The sequence below is a fragment of the Narcine bancroftii genome, chromosome 4 (genome assembly GCF_036971445.1).
Source record: "Narcine bancroftii isolate sNarBan1 chromosome 4, sNarBan1.hap1, whole genome shotgun sequence".
Lineage (NCBI taxonomy): Eukaryota > Metazoa > Chordata > Chondrichthyes > Torpediniformes > Narcinidae > Narcine > Narcine bancroftii.
The window spans coordinates 176,330,325-176,357,349 of record NC_091472.1 but is presented as its reverse complement, the minus strand read 5'-3'; the positions used below and the strand labels follow the sequence as shown (position 1 = coordinate 176,357,349).

Genomic DNA, 27,025 nt, shown 5'->3' with positions numbered 1-27,025 from the left:
CCCCTTGCCAGCAGGTACTGATGTAGGTCTTTGCTCGTAAAAGATGAGCCTCGGCCACTATGTATATAGCCGTGATACCCGAACAGAGCGAAAATGGAATCTTGGGCCTTTATGACTGACGAAGTGGACATGTCTGGACATGGGAGAAAGTGTTCCCTTTCCTGTAGGGGAGAGGTCCGTTAAAATCGACACTGAGCCGTTCGAAGGGCCTGGATGACTTGATCAGGTGTGCTTTTGCAGGGTGGTAGAAGTGCGGCTTGCACTCCGTGCAGACATGGCAAGACCTGACATCTTCCATGGATTTGGGAAGACTGCACCCCTTGACAAAATGAGCTATGCAGGTAATCCCTGAATGGCAGAGCTCATTATGTAGAGACCCCAGTTGACCGGTGTGTGCAGAGACACAGCTTCCTCTGGATAAGGCACTTGGAGGGTCATTAAGGGCTCCTGGTAATAGGTGATGTCATAATTGTAGGTGGGGAGCTCGATCCTCCACCTTGCAATTTTGTCATTTTTGATTTTCTTTCCCCTCTAGACATTGAACATGAATGCAACTGAGCACTAGTCAGTGAGGAGCGTAAATTTCCTATCAGCCAGGTAATGCCTCATGGCTTGTTCAATGACTTGAGCCTCCTTTTCCACAGAGGTGTTTCGGAGCTTGTGGCCTTACAATGTCTGAGGGAAAAAATGCAACCTGTCTCGTTGAGGGTAGCGACCAGGGCCACATCCGAAGCGTTGCTTTCTACCTGTAAAGGTACATTCTCTTCCACTGTGTGGGATCCACTGGGCATAATATGAGAAAAACCTCAGGCATCTCCTTAAAGCCTTTGTGGTCCTGAGAATGGGGAGCTCTATCGGGGACACATCGTATTGGGGTTGGGGCCAATGATGCCATTCTCCACCATGTAGCCAAGGGTAGCCAGACGTTTAGTCCTGAATACACACTTGCAAGAGTTATAATTGAGGTTCAGGGCTTTCGCTCCATGGAGAAAACGTTGAAGGTTGGTGTCATGATCCTCCAGGGTATGGCCACAGATGGTGACGTTTTTGAAGTAGGGAAAGGTAGTTGTCAACCCATACTCATTGACCATTCTGTTCATCTGCCTCTGGAAGATAGAAACCCCATTAGTAATACCGAAAGAGACCCTCCGTAATTGTTAGAGATGACTATTAGCCTCAAATGCCGTATATGGACGGTCCTCAGAATGGATTGGCAGCTGGTGATAAATAGCTTTCAGGCCAGTGGTCAAATGGACCCAATACTGCGCAATACCATTCACCATGTCCGCAATTTAAGGGTGGGGGTAAGCATCCAGGAGTGTGAACTGATTAATAGTTTGGCTATAATCACTTACTAGACTGGACTTGTTTTCCCCTTTTACCACAATCAATTGTGCTCTCCACAGGCTAGTGCTAGGTTCGATGATACCTTCATTGAGTAGACATTGTGTCTCAGACTTTATGAAGTTCCGATCTGTTGTGGGGGTTTTGGGTTAGGCTGTGGACTGCAGATTTAACAAATAATCGGACCAAGCATAGGTATGGACTGGGATGAAAGAGGTTGGGAGTTGTGGGTAAATCAGTGATCAGTGATGGTTTCCTTCTCGGAGGCAACTGAGATTGGGGAGTAGCAATGATAGAGTGAAAAAAACGTACATGGACATCGAGGGGAAGAGGAAAAAGAATTGTCAAATCAAGAAGAGGTGAGTGAATTATAAGGGAACTCCGAAGGATTGTGCTTGGCGACAGTTAGCAGAAAAAGGTCTGGGATAAGGTTGCTGACATGGGGTGCGGGAGGGGAGTGATTGAATGCAGTAATGAGAGTGGTGATGAAGAGAAACTGAGGAAAAGAATATGCTGTAACTGTACAGAAGCTTTGGCTTGTGCCTGCCTTGACTTTCTTACTGCACCGAGATACTGCTCTGTCATGGTTGTTAGCAGTCGGTATTCAAATGTTTTTTTTCCCCACTGAAAGAAATCCTAAACTGGCATCTTCCACTCCTTGGTGGAATTTGATCATTCATGATTCCAAGGAGGTGCCTAACTAAGAAGGACAAGAATGATGCAGAATACAGTCAGTCAAGATTATTTTTCTTCTGGATATTGCTCCAGCTGCATTCATGCAGGTCACTGGTGTGTTTAACACATTACTGATGTGTGCTTTGTAGGTTGACAGATACTTATCTCCAAGTCTTTTCATGTGATCCTCACATCTGAGAAAGGATGGGCTGGTGTTGGAGAGGGTCCAGAGAAATTTTTATGAGAATGGCCCAGGAGGTGAGAGGGTTAACGTCGGAGGAGCATTAGATGGCTTTGGGCCTGTACTCACTGGAGTTTAGATGAATTGGGAAAAGAGACTTTATTTAAGCATACCAAGACACAAGAGCAACTTGTCCGTGAACTACTCTTTGCAGATGATGCCGCTTTAGTTGCCCATTCAGAGCCAGCTCTTCAGCGCTTGACGTCCTGCTTTGCGGAAACTGCCAAAATGTTTGGCCTGGAAGTCAGCCTGAAGAAAACTGAGGTCCTCCATCAGCCAGCTTCCCACCATGACTACCAGCCCCCCCACATCTCCATCGGGCACACAAAACTCAAAACGGTCAACCAGTTTACCTATCTCGGCTGCACCATTTCATCAGATGCAAGGATCGACAATGAGATAGACAACAGACTCGCCAAGGCAAATAGCGCCTTTGGAAGACTACACAAAAGAGTCTGGAAAAACAACCAACTGAAAAACCTCACAAAGATAAGCGTATACAGAGCCGTTGTCATACCCACACTCCTGTTCGGCTCCGAATCATGGGTCCTCTACCGGCACCACCTACGGCTCCTAGAACGCTTCCACTAGCGTTGTTTCCGCTCCATCCTCAACATCCATTGGAGCGCTTTCATCCCTAACGTCGAAGTACTCGAGATGGCAGAGGTCGACAGCATCGAGTCCACGCTGCTGAAGATCCAGCTGCGCTGGATGGGTCACGTCTCCAGAATGGAGGACCATCGCCTTCCCAAGATCGTGTTATATGGCGAGCTCTCCACTGGCCACCGTGACAGAGGTGCACCAAAGAAAAGGTACAAGGACTGCCTAAAGAAATCTCTTGGTGCCTGCCACATTGACCACCGCCAGTGGGCTGATAACGCCTCAAGCCGTGCATCTTGGCGCCTCACAGTTTGGCGGGCAGCAACCTCCTTTGAAGAAGACCGCAGAGCCCACCTCACTGACAAAAGGCAAAGGAGGAAAAACCCAACACCCAACCCCAACCAACCAATTTTCCCCTGCAACCGCTGCAACCGTGTCTGCCTGTCCCGCATCGGACTTGTCAGCCACAAACGAGCCTGCAGCTGACGTGGACTTTTACCCCCTCCATAAATCTTCGTCCGCGAAGCCAAGCCAAAGAAAAAAAAATATAGAAAGGGCTGGATGGGGAGGAAATGTTTCCATTAGTGGGAGAGTCTCGGGCGAGAGGGCACAGCCCCAGAATGAAGGGACATCCCTATAGAACAGCGATGAGGCAAATACTTTTCGGCCAGAGGGTGGTATATATGCGGAATTAGTTGCCACAGACGGCTATGGAGGCCAAGTTAATGAGTACAGTCCCCTCAATAAGGTTTGGGACAAAGATATTTTTTTCCTTTATTTGCCCCTGTTCTTCACAGTTTTAAATTTATAATCAAACAAATCACGTAATTAAAGTGCACATTGGCTATTTGTATACATTTTAGTTTGACCATATAGAAATTACAGGACTTTTTATGCATAGTGCCCTCATTTCAAAATACCCTAATGTTTGGGATATAGCAATAGTATGTATATTAAAGTAGACATGTACTTTGTTGCATATCCCTTGCATGCAATGACTGCTTGAAGTCATCACCAGGTGTTGAGCATCTTCTCTGATGATGCTCTAGCAGACCTTGACTATCTTCAGCTCCTGTTTGTTTTAGGGAGTCGTTCCCTTGTCTCTTCAGCAAATGGAAGATGTGCTCAATTGGATTTGGATCGGGAGACTGACTCCATTCAAGAATTTTCCAGTTTTTAGCTTTGAAAAACTCCTTTGTTGCTTCAGCAATATGTTTGGGATCATTGTCTTGCTGTCGGATGAAACACTGTCCAATGAGTTTGGAGACATTTGCTCGAACTTGAGCAGATCAGGTATTGCTATTTACCTTAGAATTCATTTTGCGAATGCCATCTGATGTTAGGTCATCAGTGAAGATAAGTGTTCCAGTCCCTGTGGCAGTCTTATATGTCCAGCATAACAACCCCACGACCATGTTTTACAGATGAGGTGGTATGCTTTGGATCTTGGGCGGTTCCTTTATACATCCACAATTTGCTTTTGCCATCTCTCTGATAAAGGTTAATTTTAGTCTCATCTGTCCACAAGACCTTTTTCCAGAAACCTACAGGCAAACTGTAATCTGGTTGTCTTGTTTCTGTGGCCAAATAGTGGTTTGCATCTTGTAGTGTAGCCTCTGTATTTCTGTTCATGAAGTCATCTGTGGACAGTTGTCATTGATGCATCCACACCTGCCTGCTGAAGTGTGTTTCTGATCTCTCGGAGTGATTATTACCCCATTCCAGCATTTCTCCCACCCCCACCCCCTAACCTGAAGGCTTTGTAATTGGAGAGCACAAAGGAATAAAGTTCTTTGACAACTGGTTGGATTCACAGTTGTGAACTATGGACAAATTGAATCTGTTTGTGACTTAAAAACTGATAGAGCTGTACTTTCAGTCTCTCTTCTGATTTCCAGGTTGACATTATACATTTTTTTTGCAACAGCTAAGGCAATCATAATAAATCTCTCTTGTGCTTCATCCAGTTTGAGGCCTAATTCTTTACTTCTTATATTACTTAGAAGAAAGATCTCTGGATTTTTTGGTATGTTATTTTTTGTGATTTTATTTAATACCTGGTTTAGATCTTCCCAAAACTTTCTCACTTTCTCACATGCCCAAATTGCATGTACTGTTGTTCCCGTTTCCTTCTTTCAGTGAAATCATCTATCTGATACTGTTGGGTCCCATTTATTTAACTTTTAGGGCATGATATATAGCCTGTGTAACCAATTATATTGTATCATGTTTACCTTGTAAACCTCGTGTTTATTGTATTTCTCATAGTTCCGGAGCATAACTTTTCCCATTTTTCATTTTTTATCTTTATGATTAGATCTTGTTCCCACTTTTGTTTGGGTTTACAGCTTATTTCATCATTTTCTTTCTCTTGCAGTTTGATGTACATGTTTGTTATAAATCTTTTAGTTATCATTGTGTCTGTAATCACATATTCAAAGCTGCTTCCCAATTTGTCCTTTAAGTAGGTTTTCAGTTGGTGGTAAGCAAACATTGTACCATGAGTTATTCCATATTTGTACTTCATTTGTTCAAAAGATAATAAATTATTTCCCAAAAAAACAATTTTCTATTCTTTTGATCCTTTTTCTCTCTCATTCCCTAAAGGAAAGGTTATCTATTGTGAAAGGGATTCGTTGATTTTGGTCAATAATAATTTCGGTAGAAGGAAGCAGTTTTGAATACGTAATTACAGACACAATGATAATTAAAAGATTTATAACAAACGTACATCAAACTGCAAGAGAAAGAGAACGATGAAATAAGCTGTAAACCCAAACAAAAGTGGGAACAAGATCTAAACATAAAGATAAAGAATGAAACATGGGAAAAGTTCTGCTCCAGAACTATGAGAAATACAATACATACGAGGTTACGCATGATACAATATAATTGATTACACAGGCTATATACCACGCCCCAAAAGTTAAATAAATGGGACCCAACAGTATCAGATAGATGTTTTCGCTGTAAGAAGGAAACGGGAACAACAGTATATGCAATTTGGGCATGTGAGAAAGTGGAAAAGTTTTGGGAAGATCTAAACCAGGTATTAAATAAAATCACAAAAAGCAACATACCAAAAAATCCAGAGATCTTTCTTCTAAGTAATATAAGAAGTAAAGAACTTGGACTCGATTTGGATGAAGCACAAAGAAGATTTATTATGATAGCTTTAGCTGTAGCAAAAAAATGTATAATGTCAACCTGGAAATCAGAAGATAGCCTGAGAATACAGCAATGGTACATAGAAATGAATAAATGTATTTCATTGGAAAAAAATAACATGTAATTTAAGAAATAACATCACAGTATTCGAACAAATTTTGGAACCATACATGGAACACAACAGAGAAGTCCTACCGTGGACCTCCACCACCTAAAATGACAGAAGGAAAAGAAGACGAAATGAACTGACCCAGTATGTAAAAATAGAAGATACAATTTTCTTGTTTATTTTCATTGTGTGATTACATTGTTTAATGTATCATATATGTTGAAAGTTTAGTGCAGGGGTGTCAAACTCAAATTCACGGAGGGCCAAAATTAAAAACTTGGACTAAGTCGAGGGCCGAACTAAATATTTATTGAAAATTTTCAACAACATTTGCATGTTTTCTCTTCTTTCAACATATGTAATGTTAAACTTTTTCTTATTAAAATAAATGTTTAATAATAGTTTTGGATAAACTCTTTCCAGAAGCATTAACAAATGAGAAATAAAATATTCAATAAATAATATTTCTCTATAGGGGATTTGTCAAATGTTGCTAGTGTGCTGTCGAATAGTAAAATCTGAGGGCTATTGAGAATGTGGGAGAATAACATGATTTCTGAAACAATCAAATGGGTGACTGATTGTGGGCATGAACTCTAGCAGGGTTATTTGCCATGCCCTTTTTCCACTGGTACACATATCCTTTGATTTACACACTTTTCAAGTTTTATGCCTAATGAGCTTGTATCCAGGTGCAGGACCATTTTTAACCAGGAATATATTTATCACTGTGACATGAAACTATTGGAAGATTGTTTTATCCTGAGATTAAAGTTCATAATCCTTACTCAGGCCTGTGTGCAGGAGGACGGGGTTTGCGGGCAATCGGGTTGGACAACGACAGTGCGGGGTCATCGGCTCTCGCTGCAGGGCGGCATCTCGGCGGATCAGCGGCCCTGTCACCGTGAGTCGCGGGTCAGCCTGCGGCAGGGAGGGGGAGTGGGCAACGGTTCTGGCGAGGTCAGGCCTGAGGCCTCCGGTTCCGGGCGCTGGGAAGCGGCCTTGGCTTCCCCTGACACTGGCCAGGCCCCAAAACCAGAGTCCACGGTGAGACCCTGCAACGTAAACAAAGGAGGTGGGGGCGATTAGCGGGCTGACACCAATGCATTTTGGGATTCGTTGTATTACTGTGCATGCGCTATACTGGCGCGGCGGCCAGCGGGCCACCTCATACATTTTTGAAATGATCTTGCGGGCCAAATATAATTATATCGCGGGCCAAATTTGGCCCGCGGGCCAGAGTTTGACATGTGTGCGCAGGGGTATCAAACTCAAATTCACGGAGGGCCAAAATTAAAAACTTGGACTAAGTTGAGGGCCGAACTAAATATTTATTGAAAATTTTCAACAACATCTGCATGTTTTCTCTTCTTTCAACATATGTAATGTTAAACTTTAGGATATAACGTTAGGAGGATAATGTTACAGGTCAGGAGAGGTAGCTCAAGTTCACCCTTTGCTTGACCTGAGGAAAACCTATTTGGTCCCTGTGGAGATGTAATCAGCATTCACAGGCTATGTCCATTTTGGTCTGCATCAGGACTCAGCATTTCCTGCTCACTCCTCAGGCTCTAGGCCTCTATTCACCCTCGACCCACCATCCCTCTACCTGACCAGTCCTTTACCCAACCTCTACTCACCCCTCACTCCACTCGCTCTGCCTCTACCCACCCCATCCTATACACGCCCCTCTACTGCCTCTCCCCTCAACCTGTTCCTCCCTCTACCCGTCTCTCACCCTCTAATCACCCCTCCCCTACTTGCCCTGCCCCTCCCCTTTTACCTCTTCCCTATCCACCCCTCCTTCTACTCATCCCTCCCTCTAACTGCCCCTCGCACCACCATAACTTCCCCTGCCCATTACTCCTCACCTACACCCTCTGCCCACCCCTGCTTACCCACCCACTCAGGCCCAGCGCGCTGCCGATCAGCCTTTGTGGACAGCCACCATCTCTCTCTTCACGTGCAGGGCCGAACCAGCCGTCCCTGGGGTCCGCGCGGGTGCAAGCGCTGAAGGCTGTGGCAACTGGGAGAAGTGCGCTCACGCTGCGGAAGGGCCGTCTGGTGCCAGTCGCGCGGGGCTCGCGCTGCCCGGGGGCTGTGCGCCGCCTGCCATGCCCGTCGCACCGACAGGCAATCACAGGCGCTCGCCCATCCGCCGCACCGCTCGACAGGTGGGAGAAGTGACTGGTTGTGCGGGGAGCCTTCCAACCAGCTTGCCGGCTGATGACATCAACAGACTTCTTGTGTTACAATTTCTCGTGTTACAATGGGGAAGGATGTGCAATGAAGGGGGAGGATGGTGGGGGTGACATGACCAAAAAACAGCATCGGCTCTCACTGCAGGGCGACACACCTTTAATACATTTTTGAAATGATCTTGCGGGCCAAATACAATTATATCGCGGGCCAAATTTGGCCCGCGGGCCAGAGTTTGACATGTGTGCTGTAAGGAGTTGATACATTCTCCCTGTGTCTCCTCCAGGTACTCCAGTTTCCTCCCACATTCTAATACAGGGTTAGTAAGTTAATTGGTCGCAATTAACCAATTCAAATTGGTCGCGTTGTGGGATCATTGGCCAAAAGGGCCTGTTAATGTGCTACATCTCTAAATAATATAAAAATTATTAAAAGCAAAGGAACTTTTATTGTCTATTTTAACCAAGTGGCTTCCTGAGGCATTTCAGAGAGCTGTTTGAGTCAACCGCGTTGGTGGAATTGGAGTCTCGTGCATAGGTCAGAAGGGGAAAGTCTGATTTATTTAAGGATGTTAATGAAGCAGATGACAATGCAATAATTTCATGCTTGCCATTATCTCTAATAACTATCCCAAATTTATTTCTTGAATTTAAATTTCCTAGCTGCAATGTTTTGTTGATTTTGGCTCATTATTATGTTTTTGGTTCTAATTTAATAATCCATAGTTTTCTTTCTTTCTTCTTTGGCTTGGCTTCGCGGACAAAGATTTATGGAGGGGTATGTCCACGTCTGCTGCAGGCTCGTTGATGACTGACAAGTCCGATGCGGGACAGGCAGGCATGGTTGCAGCGGTTGCAGGGGAAAATTGGTGGGTTGGGTTTTTTCCTCCTTTGTCTTTTGACAGTGAGGTGGGCTCTGCGGTCTTCTTCAAAGGAGGTTGCTGCCCGCCGAACTGTGAGGCACCAAGATGCACGGTTGGAGGCGATATCAGCCCACTGGCGGTGGTTAATGTTGCAGGCACCAAGTATGTTACTGAATTCCTACATTTATACTGCCTTATTGTGGACTTGCGCTTTTGCATCCAAGTTGAAAAACACCAGGTCAGATCTCATAAATAGATCAGCTATTGAAACTGCAGCATTCCTGAACTTCTGTGCATGCACTTTTGAAAGCAAGAGGTGTTCAATCTGTATGTAGGTTTGCAAGTATGTGTCTATTAATTCTCTCTGTTGCTTGAGTCCAGTGACAGCTTGGATCTGCTCATGTTTTCAAGCCTGTGCAGCCCAAATATACCAATGAACCTACAAAGCCCATATATTTTTGGAGGACTGGAGGAAGCAGGAACATCTGGAGAGAATGCACAAAGTCCTTACAGTACTGGATACAAACTCAGGTTGCTGGCTCTGTATTACCATTGGGCTAATCACTACGTGTGCTGCCCTGTTGGAGAAATATTTTTACACACAGCACCTGGATTTTTTCAGATAGTATTAAGAGGCCAATGGAAAGCAGGGAATTGCTTTTTAAATTATTTTGTTTTAATTTATTGCTTTTAATTATTTATGTTGGATTTTTTTTCTCCCACAGAGTTGTTCATCTGTAGTGGTGGGTAGTTATTTCAGGTCCTCTAGAAGTGCACAATCATCTCCTTCATCTGTCGACATTGTTACTCTTGCATCATATCATGAGACTTTCCACCTCTTCTCTAATGCAACTCATTGTTGTTGCTGATGAGGCGCTGTAGTTGGCGCTGTAGTTGGCGCTGTAGTTGGCGCTGTAGTTGGCGCTGTAGTTGGCGCTGTAGTTGGCGCTGTAGTTGGCGCTGTAGTTGGCCCTGTAGTTGGCCCTGTAGTTGGCCCTGTAGTTGGCCCTGTAGTTGGCCCTGTAGTTGGCCCTGTAGTTGGCCCTGTAGTTGGCCCTGTAGTTGGCCCTGTAGTTGGCCCTGTAGTTGGCCCTGTAGTTGGCCCTGTAGTTGGCCCTGTAGTTGGCCCTGTAGTTGGCCCTGTAGTTGGCCCTGTAGTTGGCCCTGTAGTTGGCCCTGTAGTTGGCCCTGTAGTTGGCCCTGTAGTTGGCCCTGTAGTTGGCCCTGTAGTTGGCCCTGTAGTTGGCCCTGTAGTTGGCCCTGTAGTTGGCCCTGTAGTTGGCCCTGTAGTTGGCCCTGTAGTTGGCCCTGTAGTTGGCCCTGTAGTTGGCCCTGTAGTTGGCCCTGTAGTTGGCCCTGTAGTTGGCCCTGTAGTTGGCCCTGTAGTTGGCCCTGTAGTTGGCCCTGTAGTTGGCCCTGTAGTTGGCCCTGTAGTTGGCCCTGTAGTTGGCGCTGTAGTTGGCGCTGTAGTTGGCGCTGTAGTTGGCGCTGTAGTTGGCGCTGTAGTTGGCGCTGTAGTTGGCGCTGTAGGAGCTGGATCTGGTAGTCATGGGTCAGTGGTGTGAACAGGAGCAGGCTGAGTACCAATGTTCAGCATTTTCTAGGTCTTTCTCCAGGCTGTGCAATGTGTTGGAAGTGTATGTTACTTTAATGGAATAATTAATTGCTAGATCTAAATTCTGAGAATCAGCCCTCAACAACACCAAGGGAATATATGTCCAAGAATAGCTGCAATTCAGTGATGGTCTCAAAATACTGACTTTGTTGATATACATAACCTTGCAATAAGTTAGCATTAAATTTGTATCTGATACTTTTTCTTTTCTCCAGAACGATTAAAAAGTACACTTTTTTATGTTTGATAGATACAGAGGATGCAAGTGAGACAGATATTGCCAATAAGCAGGATGACGAAGACTACCTGGAAGTGAAAGAGCAGTAAGTATTGTTGTAATTATGATGCATTTGACTTGTGAAATATGGATGCAATGGGAAAAAAAAGTTGTATTTTAGATTTTGTATGCTGATTTGATTTGAGAATTCAAAATGTCGAAGCTTTGAAACTACAATTCAAATTAACTAGCAGGTATTACTTTATACCCCACCCCATTGTGTAATTGACTTCCTCACCTATAGACCACAATCAGTGAGGACTGGTAAGAACATCTCCACAATCTCCCATCAGTACTGGAGCACCACAGGGCTGAGTTCATAGCCCCCTACTCTACTTGCTTTACAACAATAAAACTAACTACAAATTCACTGATGATATCACGGGAGTGGGTTGTATAAAAAGAGGTGATGAGTTAGCATACAGGAGGGAGAATGAAAACTTGGCCAGATGGTGCACTTAATATCACCAAAACCAAGGAAGGTTGACTTCAGGAAGGGAAAACCAGATGTGTATGATCCAGTGATCATTGGGGGGGAATCAGAGGTGAAGAGGCTCAGCAAAGTTCTTTGGAGTCATGATCTCAGAGGATCTTTCCTGGACTCAAAGCACTAACGCATTGTGAAGAAAGCACGTCAGCGCCTCTATTTCCTCAGGTGTTTGCGGAGGCTTGGCATGATATCAAGGTACCTTGATGAAGAACTCAAGCCTGAAATGTAAATTTATGCATTTTTACCGTTGCTATATAAAGGACATTGCTTGACCTACTGAGTTTCTCCAGCATTGTGTTTTTACTTCAACCACGGTGTCTACAGATTTTTGTGTTTTAATTCTGACTGGTTGTAACGGAGGTACTAACGCATAGGACGGGAAAAGACTACTGAGAGTTTTGAAGTCGATCAACGACATTGTGAGAATCGGTCTTCACTCCATCGAGGACATCTACAAGAGGTAATGTCTTAAAGCAGCTTTTATCCTCATGGATCCTCACCACCCAGGCCATGCCCTCTTCACTTTGCTACCATCAATTAGGAGGTACAGTAGCACATAAACAGCTTCTTCCTCTCCACCATCAGATTTCAGAATGGACAATGAACCACACACACTAGTTCACTTTTTCTTCTTTTTGTACCGATTTGATTTATTTTTTAAAGGAATTTATAGCAATATTTGCATCTGTAATTACGCTGCAAAACCACGAATTTCATGACAATAAATTCTGATTCTGACTTTCACGGATGTCATTGATTGACACTGCCATTCTCTATATTTAGTTGTGAAACTCATTCTGGAGCATCACTGTTGGTTTAATATAAATTGTTAACATTCTGTAAAATGCCTCATAGTAAATTAATTATATAAAAATTGCTTCGATCTTTGATTCTGACCGTGTTTAATGAAATTGTTTGAAATTATTAATATAATTTATGTTTTTACCTTTGTTTACTGTGCCTTCATCTGACTGATTTGGAATTTGTTTTATGGAATGCAAGTTGAAATCAACTGATCAGTCGATGTTGATGTCAAGCATATTTGGTGATTGTTTGATAAATATTTCTAACGTTTTTATCTTTTGAAGAAGTCACAGTGTTTAATTGTGTTAAAACCAGTTCTGAAATGAAATAAATCAATGGATTTTTTTTCCATTAATACCAAGTTCTGTCATTTCCCTTTTTATGCTTTATATATTTGGATATTGTTTAGTTTATTGGATATTAGTATTTTTTCAAGATTCTAATTTTTCAATGCATGTTTTCACCTTGAAGGATTGATAGCAAAATAAAGTCATGCACTACAAATGAAAGCACAAGATTCTGGAAATACTTGGGTGAAGCTGAACCTGAGAGTACAAAAAATGAAGTTAATGATAGTTACCCTTCATCAGTCTTTTAAAAATAAAAGTTTAAATATTTTCAGCAGATTCAGATAGAGAGCAGGAGAGAATTAAAATCAGAAGATAATCTGATAAGGAATTAAACATCTCAAGGTGGTGAATGGTAAAAGTTGGCAGAGATGGGGGAAAGTGAAGAACCAAAAAAAAAATGGATCTTGGGTTCATATAAAAATGATTTGCGGAATCATTGGACAACAACTGCTGTGCAGAAATTCAAGCCAAAAGGGATCATTGAAAAACTGAACTTGTACTGAGCAAAAAAAACTTCTAGAGACCTCAGCAGGTCAGGTCAGGTAAGGTAGACAGAATGGTTGACTCTTCAGGTCAAGACCCTGCATCAGGATTTGCTGAGATCTTCCAGCAATTTGTTTTTTTTTCCCTAAATTATCCACATCTGGAGTCTCTTGTATTTTTATTGTCCTTTTTTTTAAAAACTTTATTTAATATTTTCTAAACAAAAACTTGTACATAATCCATAATATAAAAATTAGAACTACAACTATCCCACCCCCTACCCCCCCTTCAACAAACCTCACAAGGGAAGCATTAAAGAAAATATTTATCATAGTTTAAGATATTACTAAATTCATACATTTCGTGTTTTCATTGTCCTTGAGTTGAATCTGAAAGGCTTTATGTTCCAAACCAAAAGCTATTCTTAAAGCCTAATTCTGTGGAAGGAAAAAAAAGACATGGGGACATCAGAATGGATGCCAAGCAGAGACATGAATGGTTTGTGTTCAGGCAACCCAATGAACCAGTCTGCATAAGTTTTCAATTGCTGAGAAATTGCATTGAAGAGCAAATGATTTTGTTCCCATTTTTGTTTGGGTTTACAGCTTGAACAAAAATGGGAACAAAATCATTTGCTCTTCAATGCAATTTCTCAGCAATTGAAAAAAACAAAAATGGGAACAAGATCTAAACATGAAGATAAAGAATGAAACATGGGAAAAGCTATGCTCTGGAACTATGTGAAATACAATAAACACGAGGTTACGCATGATACAATATAATTGGTTACATAGGCTATACACCATGCCCCAAAGGTTAAATAAATGGGACCCAACAGTTATCAGACAGATGTTTTCATTGTAAGAAGGAAACAGGAACAACAGCACATGCAATTTGGGCATGTGAGAAAGTGGAAAAGTTTTGGGAAGATCTAAATCAGATATTAAATAAAATCACAAAAAGCAACATACCAAAAAATCCAGAGATCTTTCTTCTAAGTAACATAAGAAGTAAAGAACTTGGACTCGATTTGGATGGAGCACAAAAAAGATTCATTATGATAGCCTTAGCTGTAGCAAAAAAATGTATTATGTCAACCTGGAAATTAGAAGATAGCCTGAGAATACAGCAATGGTACATAGAAATGAATAAATGTATTCCATTGGAAAAAAATAACATATAATTTAAGAAATAACATCACAGTATTTGAACAAATTTGGGAATCGTACATGGAACACAACAGAGAAGTCCTCCACCGCCTAAAATGACAGAAGGAGAAGAAGACGAAATGAACTGACCCAGAACGTAAAAGTAGAAGACACAAATTTCTTGTTTATTTTCATTGTGTGATGACATTGTTTAATGGGTTTAATGTATCATGTAGGTTGAACGTTGAGTGGGTGGGGGGGGGGGTGAAAGGGGAGAAAATGACACTGTGTATATTCAAGAGGGAAATGTTTGTATTTTGGTTAGTATGGTTCATAGTGTGAAAAATAAAAAAAAATTTAAAAAAAAAAAGAGCAAATGATTTACACATATAAAACCCAACTCTTTTCAGAACCGATATGCCCGATGGAAATGAAGTAATCCAACACAATGAAATTTTCATTTGTTTCAGAATTGATTTACAAATTTCTAGAGCAGGTACATAATCCTTTATCCGGAACCCTTGGGGGACAGTGTGTTCTGAATTTTGGATTTTTCCGGATTTCAGAACAAAAGCCAGCTGACCCAGATTTAAGCCCACCCGAATTGTGCTGCTGTATCCACCCCTTGCCAGTCATGCTGCCGTCTCTCGCCCGCCCGAGTCGTGCTGCCGTTTCTCGCCCGCCCAAGTCACGGTGCCATCTCTCGCCCGCCCGAGTCACGCTGCCGTCTCTCGCCCGTCCGAGTCATGCTGCTGTCTCTCGCCCGTCCGAGTCGTGCTGCCGTCTCTCGCCCGCCCGAGTCGTGCTGCCGTCTCTCGCCCGCCCGAGTCGTGCTGCCGTCTCTCGCCCCCACCACCTCCCCCCCCCCTGGATTTTAGATGTCCGGATAAAGTATACCCTAATATATGTTACCTGGTGAGAGATTGGATATCTGAAATTAAAAAACATGTTTAAAATACTCAACAGGTCAATAAGCAATGGAAAGAATAATGATAATACTTGAAAGTGAATTTTGACTACGAGATTTTAAAATGAATATATTAGGCATTTTGGCTTCTCAAAGGTAATAATGATGTAAGATTTGTTTTTATTTTGAGTTGCGCTTGGATTTTTGTTATCCTGTTCTAACCAATATTGTTTTCTAATTAAAATAAAGCTGTGGTTTATTTGCTGGTTATCCGGTGCAAATCTTTTTTGTTTTTCTTAAAGAGAGAATTAAGAAACTTTAGTTTACAAAGTTTTTATCATGCCTTCATAGCTCCCAAAATATTTCACAGGATGAAATGCTTCTAAGTATCATTGTTATTACTGTACAAGGTAAGCACGTACATATATGCCTCTGGACATAAGCTCCCACATACTTTTGCAGTAGTGACTGGATAATTTTTTAATGGTTACATGAATACCAGGAGTCCCCTGAATAGAGCCGATTTTATGTTTTTTAATTTGTATTCATTTGGTTTAAAATCACAGTCAAATGATAGCAGAAAGTCTCCCTCTGAGTCTGAAAATCATGTTTTTTTTTAAAAAACTTACTGTAATTTGAGCACAGACATTTTGGCTGATATTCCAAAACCACAGTGAGAAAGTGATGTTCTACCAAAAGTGCAGCTACTTAGGTTTAACTATTTGATATTGCAACAATCCCTCAATTCTCTGAAGCATAATCAAGATTTTTGTGTTCAAATAGCTGAAATATACCAGTAGTTAAACTCCAATTGTTTGGATTTGGTTGAGAGCATTGCAAAAAAAACCAAGAACTGAAGATTTTTAATGATGGGAACCAAGTGAGCATTTCCAAGACAAGACCAGCCAAAACTGGTCTTTTCCTAGGGTGTTTATTTCAAAAGACCCATTCATTCTCTTGAGCATTATCTTTTGTAGTAGCAGTTGGCATCAAATGTTAAAATGCCATAATATTTACATTTTATGATATGAACATGCATTCTGCCATCTCACTGGGGACTCGCACAAAGTTAAGAGAGGAGAACTCCCAATTTTCTAATTTAATTTTTAATTTAGAGATACAGCACAGTAACATGATACAGCTGGATGCTCCATTGTATTCGTCCATCAAGGTGAAGGTTATTTAACAGTCTTGATGATGCCATCTTATTGATTTTTTAAAAAAAAAGTCAGATGTCTACTTGAATTCAAAAATGAATGTGCCTTTCAGAAAAAATACAATTACATTAAACTGTTTGTGCTAAAAGAAAAATAATTTAGATTTGTTACCAGGACAATTTTGACTGATCAAAGTTACACAAGTTGTTTTAATTGTATCTAATTGATTTTTCATAGAATGTACCAAGAAAAGTTGACATCTCTTAAACGACAACTACAGCAGTTACAGGAAGGTAGGTATCTTTTAAGTCTTGCACTGAATGGTTAAAATGCTAGAACATAATTGACAAACAAGGGGTGTGAGTGTTTTTGTTTTGATTTGAATAATGTTCCATTGGTGCCTGACTTATTGGGAACTACCTTTTGAAAGTTAAGGGTTCATGTTTACATCGAGATCCAAGGCATTTTATTGCAAATCTAAGGGAATGCTGCACTGTTTAGGTAAAATATTATAGCTTGAATAATGGTTGCATCAATTATATGTTCTAAATTATTTTGTGGTTAAAAAGTTAAACAGGGAGCCCATCTGTGTTGTCAAATGGTCATAAGGAAGGTTGGAAGTTTTTGCCTGGCTCATATTTATTCTTCAGTCAAAAATTAGTAAGCTGTTTTTTGAAAAACTTGTCCCTCCCTTCACCACATTGGTATCTAAACCTCCTTGGATGTAAAGTGCTTTGGAATATGTGTGTTTTATCATTCAGTGAAAAGGTATAAATAGAATGGATGTTAGGGTAGAAAAGAAGTGGTATGATCACCAGAAGGCAATAACATGGATGATATTATTGTAGAAGAAAGATTGATGCATAAACGAGAAAAAAAATAAATGGTAAGAGGAATAAGATGGTGATCATTTGTACTTGTTATATTCAATCTCAGGGAATGATACAGATTGGGTGTACTACTGAGATGCTATTCAGATTCTTATTGGAGTAAATTATAATCCCCTTTCCCGGTTCGGCATACGTTCTAAGATCCTGGAGTTTCCCTGTAGGTTCCTCCAGATTTTTTGCTGTGTTGCTGAGTGTTGAAAGATTTCCATTTGTTACCCAGTGAGAAATATCTACCAATTATCCTTGCTTTGAGATCCTTTTACTTTGTGTCCCTCATGGGCTCTATCGTAATCACAGTCTATATTGTTGTATTTCCATCAAATTACTAACTTTCCCACTTTTTCAAGATGGTTTTCTTCTGGAAACTAGTCTCTCTGCAAAACCATCATTCATTATACATATCCCTAAAATATACCCCTCACTTAATCGCACAGTCCTTGCAAATTTTGCCCCAGCTTTGTATTTTCTATTCTGTTGTGAATATGTTTTTCAATAATTTTCTGTTTTTCTGCAACTCTTGTGTTTTTTACACAGTTGCTGCATTCCAGGAAATTAAATCCCCGGAATGCATTCTGTATAAAAAGATCAGAATGGGAATAAGGACAGTCCCGTTCTGGCATTTTACCTCCTCAATGCCTAGTAATTTTCACAGATCGCCTGCTGTCTAAACTGAACTACAGGCGATCCATGAACAAGGGACTAATGAATAGGATGTCAAACCTGTGAGAATACCGCACTCAGGTATTCCGTCTAAACTCACGGTGTGAAACAGATATTTGGAGTTTTGGTCATTCCTGTGTAAATGGCCACACTTACACAGGAGACACTTCACAACGGAAAATTCGCACAAGTTCTATGTAAAAAAAAAAACTATTTCATTATCACTTGTGTTCCTTGCATTATGAGGTGAATGGAATAAAACTCTCAAATCCCTCTAATACATTATGCAATTTTTTTGTCTTTTTTCTCCTGTTTTTATTGTGCATATCTATATAATTTGTTGAAGCCTATATGTTACTGTTTACTGCCAATGGTTTCTCCCTACCACAATTCCCCATAATCTATCTTTGCCTCCCTTCTCATTTGCAAGATATCAGTTGATGACATTATCTTTTATGCTTTTTACATAGCCACTGCATTCCAGGAAATTATTACCATTTTCCTGGAACACATGCTGTGTAAAAAGATTGGAACGGGAACGAGAGGCCATTCCCATTCTAATATTTTACCTCCTTGACTCCTAGTAATTTTTACGGATCGCCTGCGGTCTAAACTGAACTGCAGGCGATCTGTAAACAATGGGCTAATGAATAGGTTGTCCAGCCTCCTTAATACCACACTTCAGATATTCTCTCTGTACTTGCAGTATGATACGGATATTTGGAGTTTTGGTCGTTCCTGTGTGAGTGGCCACTCCCAGAAGGTAAGGAGATGGTTCAGAATGGAAAATTTGAGCAAGTTCTATGTAAAAAAAAAAAACACATTTGTTTGAGGTCTATTAAATCCTACTTTTACAATCTTTGCTTCTGTGCTATCAAACTACCAATTCCAAATCTACTCTTAAAAGAACTGCTGTTTCCTCTAACTGTATACTAAAATAATCTCACCCATTGGTTTTGACTTCTGCCACTCCATATTTACCACCATCTATCTTAACTGATAATGAAATGAGCCAAACTGCTGTCAACTTTGGGTTTTTTTTTAAATCTTGAATTGAGCTTCCAGTTGCATAATTGTCACAATCACAAAAACTGCCTGTTGCAATTTGCTGATGAATCTATTTCATTGGTAGGGAAAAAACCTATGGATGATGTGTTGGTTATTTCAATGCTTTCCTACAATGTCTCCAAATGTTGACAACATTTGCCAATGTTCTTGCTAACGTAATCTTTATTCAGGTATAAAATTCTCCCTTTATTATAATTTTGATCCCTCAAGATTCAAAGGTTCTTTTTATTGTCATGTAATAATACATTATAATATATATGTTATGCTTCAACATTCGTCTGCCATAAGACAAAGAAAGAGTTGCCATGAGCATTCCCCAGTGCCCCTATCAATAGGAGAAAGTCAAGCAAAAGAGAGTCCCTTCAGAGACACTAAGTGCATTCCTGCAACCTCTGCCGCCACACGGACTTCAACTCAACCCATCTGCAACTTGATCTCCAGATCCAAACCTCCAATATGATCAGAAAGCCTTCAGTGCCCAAGCCCCTTCGGGTGTCCTTCTTGCCCTCAGCACCCTCTCAAAGCCTGTTTCCGATACCTGGTTCCCATGATCCAGTCGCCAGCACCCTGCATCCTCTGTGGGTCCTTCAATTGCAAGTCAGTAGCAGCCTGCATCTTGAGTGGGTCATTTGACTTCAAATTGACAGTAGTTCACAACCTTTGTGGGACCTTCAACAGCTCGCCGCCAGCAGTCCACATTCTATGTGGGTTCTTTGACTGTGTCACCAGCAGCCCACAGCTTGTGTAGGTCCTACAACTGCAAGTCGGCCACAGACTGTATGGGTTCTTCGACCACAAGTTGCTAGCAGCCCGCAACCTCTCTGGGTCCTTCAACTGCAAGACACCAGCAACCTGCAGTCTGTGTGGGTTCGTAGACTGCAAGTCACCAGCAGCCCACAGCCGGTATGGGTCCTTCAACCGCTGATCACCTGCCTTGCTGGTCTGTTTCTATGATCACTATCTCCTATGCTTCTCCTCAGTGAGGGAATTGAGAGGGTAGTGTTATCCCCATTTCTGGTGCTCTCCACCAGTCCACTGCTCCTGCAGTGTCTGCAACCGCTCATGGTATGCTTGGCATATAATTTTCTCTGGTATTATATTTACCTATGAAATTTTTAATTCAGGCTGCACTTACTAAAAATTAAGTTGTATAAATCTTTTTAGGTTCAATAATTCCAGTCCTAAGATTGTGTACCATTCTTCCTATTTCAAGCCTATGATTGTTCTAGAAAATTCCATTGAGCCAGTCCCATATTGCAATGTTCATCTGAGTATCATTATTTCCAGTGTCTTTCATCAGGAGTAGCCACATAATCAATCTCCTGGGAAAAGCAAAAATGAAGTAAATCTAATCTGGGAAGCCTCTCCCTGAATTTTGAATTGCATTTGGTGTCTTCGAATTTACAAATCTTCTGCAAGAAAATAAACCATTCACTTAGAATCTGAATTGCATTTGGGTTAAATTGTCTAATTTTTAATCTGTCCACAAAAATCTTGAATTTTTCCACTGGTAGAATGTTGGCTTGTTTAGTGAATAGGCAGAGACAGAGAGATTCCCATTGTCACAAAGTGATTGTTATGCACCAGGGAAGGACTAGCTTGATCGGTGTAGCCTTCTTGTCTTAATGATGCAGTACTGTGATCATACAATCTTAAAATTACATCTTCAATTTGAACATATAAGACTGGTTGCCCTTAAAATTCAAATAGTTTTGTTACTAAAAATACCAAAGGTTGCAAAAAAAAACTTGCTCTTGAAACCAATTACTTGCATTATGAAAGATATAAATGGGACTTCTTAAATCTAATGATAACCACAGGCATGTGCAATTAAAGAATTGTGAAAAGTCTTTTAACTGTGTTCGAAGTACCAGTTATGAAGGTACGTGCTAGATGTTAACTTCCAGCAAAAATTGATTTTATTTGTTGTGGCAACATTTTTTCCCAGCCTGCAGTAAAGCTGGGCTCCTTCTCTACCACGGTAGACTGGATAGTGGCAGAACTTTATTGCATGAGTATAGTCACAAAGACTGAGGGTTTCTGTGGTTGTGCATGAATTTAAAAAAAAAAAAATCCAAGATACAAATGTATTATTGCTTTGGGTAGTTTTGGAAATGGTAGATGGGGTAGGCAATGGCAAGGGACGGGAGTGGGGTTTGAGATGGAGATGATCTTTGAATGATCCCTCAGTTTCTGGAACTTTTCACACTCTGGCACCCCTAATGTCGATGCCTTTAATCAAAAGTGGAGAATCTTATTAAGATTATTGTACAGAAATCTTCATAATCCAAGAGCATTTCTAGAACTGCTGCAATATCAGATCAGTTATCAGTAAGTTTGCAATGCCATCTTCCCACCTCTTCAATACTCACAAACAATGGCAATACATTCTGCAGAAAATCAATTATTTCCCTCTCCAATTTGGCAAGGATCTCCTGGGACTTTGCTCCCATAGAAACTAGCATGTACTATGAAGACTGCTTGTGCGGCATATCCCTCGATCTGGCAGCTCATCCTTGGTGAAATTAGTCGGCTTGAATCGTACCAAACAGGATGTCATCTCTGATAGTATCCACATTGAAAAGTTTCATTGTGAGGCAAATTTCCAGACAAGAGCGGGAAAAAAATGAAACCATACTCTCAGAAGAGTATTTTATTCTTTGTATGCATTGTACACCTAATTTCAAAATACAGATGCATAATGGCAGTCTTCTGCGGCACTAAAGATTTAACAATTAATTTACATTTGAACACCTACAGTTTAAGCTTTTTTTTTAGGAAAATAATTTTGATCATCCAAAGAGTGAGGATCTGGCTTCAAATGAATATGGGGTGTTCATGTAAGGCTGCAGAAGGTGGATGTTGCATTTGAAGTTATAACAGACAGATTAGTTAGTGATACCAATCTCCTAACTTTGATACCTGCCCTCTAATTCACTGAGTGATGTTGTAAATTGGCAGATAACATTGACTGGAAATTCATTTAGATAATGAATCACAAACAAATCCAACATCTTCTATTTGCTGTCTTAAAATATATTATCCCTTATGAAACAATTTCTCTCCTGAAGTAATATACCTTCTTTTAGGTACCTTGCAAGAATATCAGAAAAGAATGAAGAAACTAGATCAACAGTACAAAGAAAGAATACGAAATGCAGGTTAATTTTATTTTATAATGCTTCTTAAGATGAAAATTATGTGCTTTGTTTCTAAAATTTTATCTCCAGAGATTATTACTTTCAATAATATTCAACAACACCCGACCTCAGCCTATTAGTTTTCAAGGTATCTGAAATGAGATTGATCATGTCGTCGCTAAGCCTAATTTTGTCCACTGCCAATTTTTTTTTTTAACCCTCTTGATGATTAAATACATTGGGGGGATGATGGATGTCGGATAAGTGAATTTTCCAGTTGCTTGGGATTGAGTGTTGTGTGATTGGCGAACTAACGATGAGGCATGTCTATTTTAAACTTCCATATTTGTTCCTATTTTACACAATTTTTTTAACCAGTTGCTTGTTGCTGCTGGTTACTTGAAGTATGGACAACAAGGGTTTTACTGTATTATTATTATTATTATTATATTTAACAATAATGGTATCTTTAGAGATGTGTTGTGTAGGTCAAAAGACAAAATGTGTGTGTGTGTATCATTTTAAAATCTTAACAAGAAGAATTGTGTCATATTTATTATGGTATATCAAAGTACTCGAGATGGCAGAGGCCAACAGCATCGAATCCACGCTGCTGAAGATCCAACTGCGCTGGGTAGGTCACGTCTCCAGAATGGAGGACCATCGCCTTCCCAAGATCGTGTTATATGGCGAGCTCTCCACTGGCCACCGTGACAGAGGTGCACCAAAGAAGAGGTACAAGGACTGCCTAAAGAAATCTCTTGGTGCCTGCCACATTGACCACCGCCAGTGGGCTGATATCGCCTCAAACCGTGCATCTTGGCGCCTCACAGTTCGGCGGGCAGCAACCTCCTTTGAAGAAGACCGCAGAGCTCACCTCACTGTCAAAAGACAAAGGAGGAAAAACCCAACACCCAACCCCAACCAACCAATTTTCCCTTGCAACCGCTGCAACCGTGTCTGCCTGTCCCGCATCGGACTTGTCAGCCACAAATGAGCCTGCAGCTGACGTGGACATTTCCCCTCCATAAATCTTCGTCCGCGAAGCCAAGCCAAAGATTATATTTAACAGTAATGGTATCTTTAGAGATCTGTTGTGTAGGTCAAAAGACCAAATGTGTGTGTGTATCATTTTAAAATCTTAACAAGAAGAATTATGTCATATTTATTATGGTATATTTGGATGTTAGATTATAAGTGACAAGTTGGTAACAATGCATGTTAGTAACAATACAGGAAGGGCAACCAGGCAGTTACTATGCATGTAAATAGGCTAGCATAAGAATCTGTTTAACAATAGAGTTTTTGAAATTATGACTAAAAAGGAAATACAGGTTAGAATGTATGAATTCATAGTGAAATCCGTTCAGAAAGTTTAGGTCAATATAGAGGAAAGACCAAACGAACAATATAATGTCATTTTTAATTAGTTATGTTGAAAATAATTTTCTTAATTTTCATTTGGTAGAGAAATTTGCCTTGTTATTTAAAAGATTTCAGATATCTAGACTGAAATGGTCAAGACGTAGCATTCTATGAAGAGTTTGACATGCACCGTTTGCTACTTTGATCCGTTACTTCAAGTTGTTCAATGATGAGGCAGACAGTGTGTTGCTGTTTTCATGAAGTTAACAATCCATCTCAAGAAATATTGGGTCTGTCCCTGAACTTGCATCTGTCCTTTACTAAGACTGCTGCAGCAGTTGTGCATAAGCAGTGGAAAGAGGAATTGGAATTGCTGTTATGTTTGAATATTCTATTGATTGATGAATTTTTAATTAATGTTAGAAAACATTGTAGTATTTATTTATAGGCATAATAGAAGATGCATCAATTATGAACATTTGTGGTTTTTTTTTCTCCAGAGCTATTCCTGCAACTAGAGGTGAGTGTTTTACAAATTAATTTTTCTACTCTCAATTTAGTAAAAAATAATCATAATCCTAAAAATTTTTGCAATAAGATTCTTTTTCATGGCACTATGAATTGTTCTTCGAAGCAATGTGATGCTATAAGATGGTGGAATGAAACTTTGAATTTTATTTGGCATTTTTCTATACTTTGAAATAGTTTTAAGACTGAGGAAAATATTGTATTTCTGCTTCATCTCATACCTAGCTGAAAAAATATTGTCAGATGTGTGGGAACAGATTCTGACCAATGAAAGTTGGCACAACAGGACTTGCACAAAAACAAGGATTGCATGGAGTGTGGATATAAAATTCAAGATGTACAACCTTAAGTGATTAAATGCTGTCAAAAATATTCTGAAGGTAAACCAACAAAACAAATATAGGAGTATTTTATACTCCCTTGAATGTTGGATTTTCAACTTCTACAATTCTACCGGGACAGCATTAAACATAATGCTTGAACGTTTATTTTTTTAATTTTAGGCAAACCCCACCTCTGTTAGGTTCCATTGTTTCTGTCTTAACTTGCTGCTGTCTTTTCTAATCTACCTCCAATGGTCTCTCCCACTTCCTGCCTTTCTACTTCCCTCACTTTTTGACTAATACCTTATCACCTTTTACCTCCTCCACCCCTGCTTCTTCAACCCTTTTACTTTAATCTCAATAAAGAGTTGTGATGCAGTTCATTGTTTGCTGAAGATTCCAACATTTGCAGCTTTTGGGTTTCTCTTATTTTCTGCCACTTGTACCAATTGTGACTAGAAATTAGTCTTAAAACTAGGGAGATGTAGTGTTGAAAATTACAACTAGGATTTAAACAATTCTGGATGCATCTGGGTGTTTTTGAACCAGTTCCTAACCTTGCCAGCTTATTTTTGTGCAGAATTTTCTTATCTGCACCTGCTCCTTTTCCAGCATCAAATCACTAAAATTATATCAACAACAGTGCAACCAATAAAATTCAGATTCATGGAGAATGTCACATCATTGGTTTAAAAAGGTAGACTTTGCTCATTCACACTCCATTTGTGTAAATACTGAAAGCTTACTTAAAACTTTATTTAAAGAATGATTCATAAACAACTACACATCACTGTGTGGACACAGCTTACTGTGCACTCTGCTTGCCCTGAAGATTGACTCTTCCTTGCATCTTCTAACATCTTTTCACATCCTTAAATGACTTCCAATGGCCATTTTATTTTCATAAGAGTCAATACTTCTCATTGCGAGTCACAGGCGCAAATCTGTCCGTGGTGCAGAGGCGTACAAGGTTTCTGCAAACAAAACCTTGTCTGCTTTTTCAAAAAGCCATTATTTATGGTTCTGGGTGGATTAGTATCCATGCATGCTGTTCTTCCACAAGATGCAGTAGTACTGCCAACATGGTGTGTAGCATTTGCAACCCCTACCTTCCCCCACCAGCCACTTGAGATTCTTGGATGGTAGAAAAAGCTTACCAAGATGTCAGTATCCCCTCTTTAAAAATGTCAGGACACCCTCTTTCTTCACTACTTAGCCTCAGGATCATTCCAGGCCCTATCAACTGATAAATGCCGCATCTCGTTGCTGCATATTGAGGATTGATATTTCATGAGACCAGTCTTTTGCTTTTTCATCAGCCCAGAGAAGCAGACTGAGTAATCTTGGGCATTTGCTGCATCATTGATTTCATGAAACTGCAACCATTGAGCCTTTTCATGTCTTTAAGGAGATTACTGTGACTTCCAGTCATGAACACTTGGCTGTAGACATGAGGCTCACTGTCAGGTGAGTCAACAATACCAAATTTCCACAATAGCAGGATCACCCAGTGGCCTTGGCCTTGACCACAATAGCGGGCATATCCTGTAGCAACCCATTTCAATACTCGCCTCATTCTCATGCCGACATGTTTGTCTATGGTCTCATGCTCTGCCAGAATGAGACCAGAGAAATGAAGGTGGCACGATTAACGTAGTGGTTAACGCCACGCTGTTACATTGCCAGCAACCTGGGTTGCGCTATCTGTAACGAGTTTGTACGCTCTCCTCATGTCCGTGTGGGTTTCCTCTGGCTGCTCTGGTTTCTTCCCACCCTCCAAAACATACAGGGTTGTAGGTTAATTTGGATGTCCTGTAATTGGGGGGTATGGGTGTAAATGGCTGGAATTGGCTTCTACTGTGTTGAAAATAATATTTTTTTAAAAATTATATTTCATCCAGGCATCCTTCAACTGGATGCCATTAACATGAACATCTGACTTCCGTTAGCCCCCCAACCCCACTGCCCCCATATAATCCCTATTTCTCCTTTCTTTTGCTCTGTCACTCTCTCCTTTCTCCCATCTCCTTTCCTCTAGCTCTGCATTCACAGAGCCACCCTTTCCCCCAATCATTTTTCACCTTTCCTCTCCTATCTGTCCAATATTGTAATGTAATAAAACAGGTCTAATATTATACAAAATTTAAAGATTCGCCATCAGCAGAAATTGCCTGGTGCCCCTTAAAGTCAGAGAAAGATAAGCAAGCAAGTCCCCCTAGAGTCACTGATTGTCCTTGGATTTGCCTCCATGCTGTGCTCTCTGCAGCCACACAGACCATCGCGAATCCGAGCTCTAGATCCAAACCTCTTGACACCATCAGGAAGCCTTCACTGCCCTTGACACCCTTTTGCATTCCCTCTTCAGATAGCTGGTACCCCTTCAGTCATTCTCTTGTCCATCTCCAGTAGCTTGGTGTGAGTTCTTTGACCACAGTTGCCAGCAGCCCACAGCCTGCACGAGTTCTTTGCCTCGAGTTACTAGCAGCAGAGCCTGACGCTGGTCCGCCGCCGTGGTCGCTGTCCCATAGGGTCGTCTCCTCTGTTTCTCCCTCTTAAACTGGGGGTGTTCACCCTGAAGTCCTGCACCTGTCCTCTGCTCTCAACGTCTGCAACCCCTCAAAG

The 27,025-nt window shown here is 40.8% G+C and overlaps 1 protein-coding gene across 8 annotated transcripts in view; it reads left to right on the top strand.

Annotated features, from left to right (window-relative positions):
- The window catches only part of suds3 (SDS3 homolog, SIN3A corepressor complex component), a 54,085-nt gene that overhangs the window by 2,417 nt on the left and 24,643 nt on the right, over nt 1–27,025 (top strand). For 2 of the 8 annotated variants that reach the window (XM_069933118.1, XM_069933117.1), the window contains exons 2-5: nt 11,064–11,136; nt 16,667–16,722; nt 22,137–22,208; nt 24,053–24,072. In XM_069933118.1, the coding sequence (XP_069789219.1) occupies nt 11,064–11,136; nt 16,667–16,722; nt 22,137–22,208; nt 24,053–24,072 (221 nt within the window). Of the gene's footprint in view, nt 1–535; nt 598–644; nt 755–3,945; nt 4,154–9,102; nt 9,205–9,398; nt 9,730–11,063; nt 11,137–11,904; nt 12,041–16,666; nt 16,723–22,136; nt 22,209–24,052; nt 24,073–27,025 lie in introns of those variants that run through there. The other 6 variants (XM_069933123.1, XM_069933115.1, XM_069933122.1 and 3 more) reach the window with 6 other exon arrangements.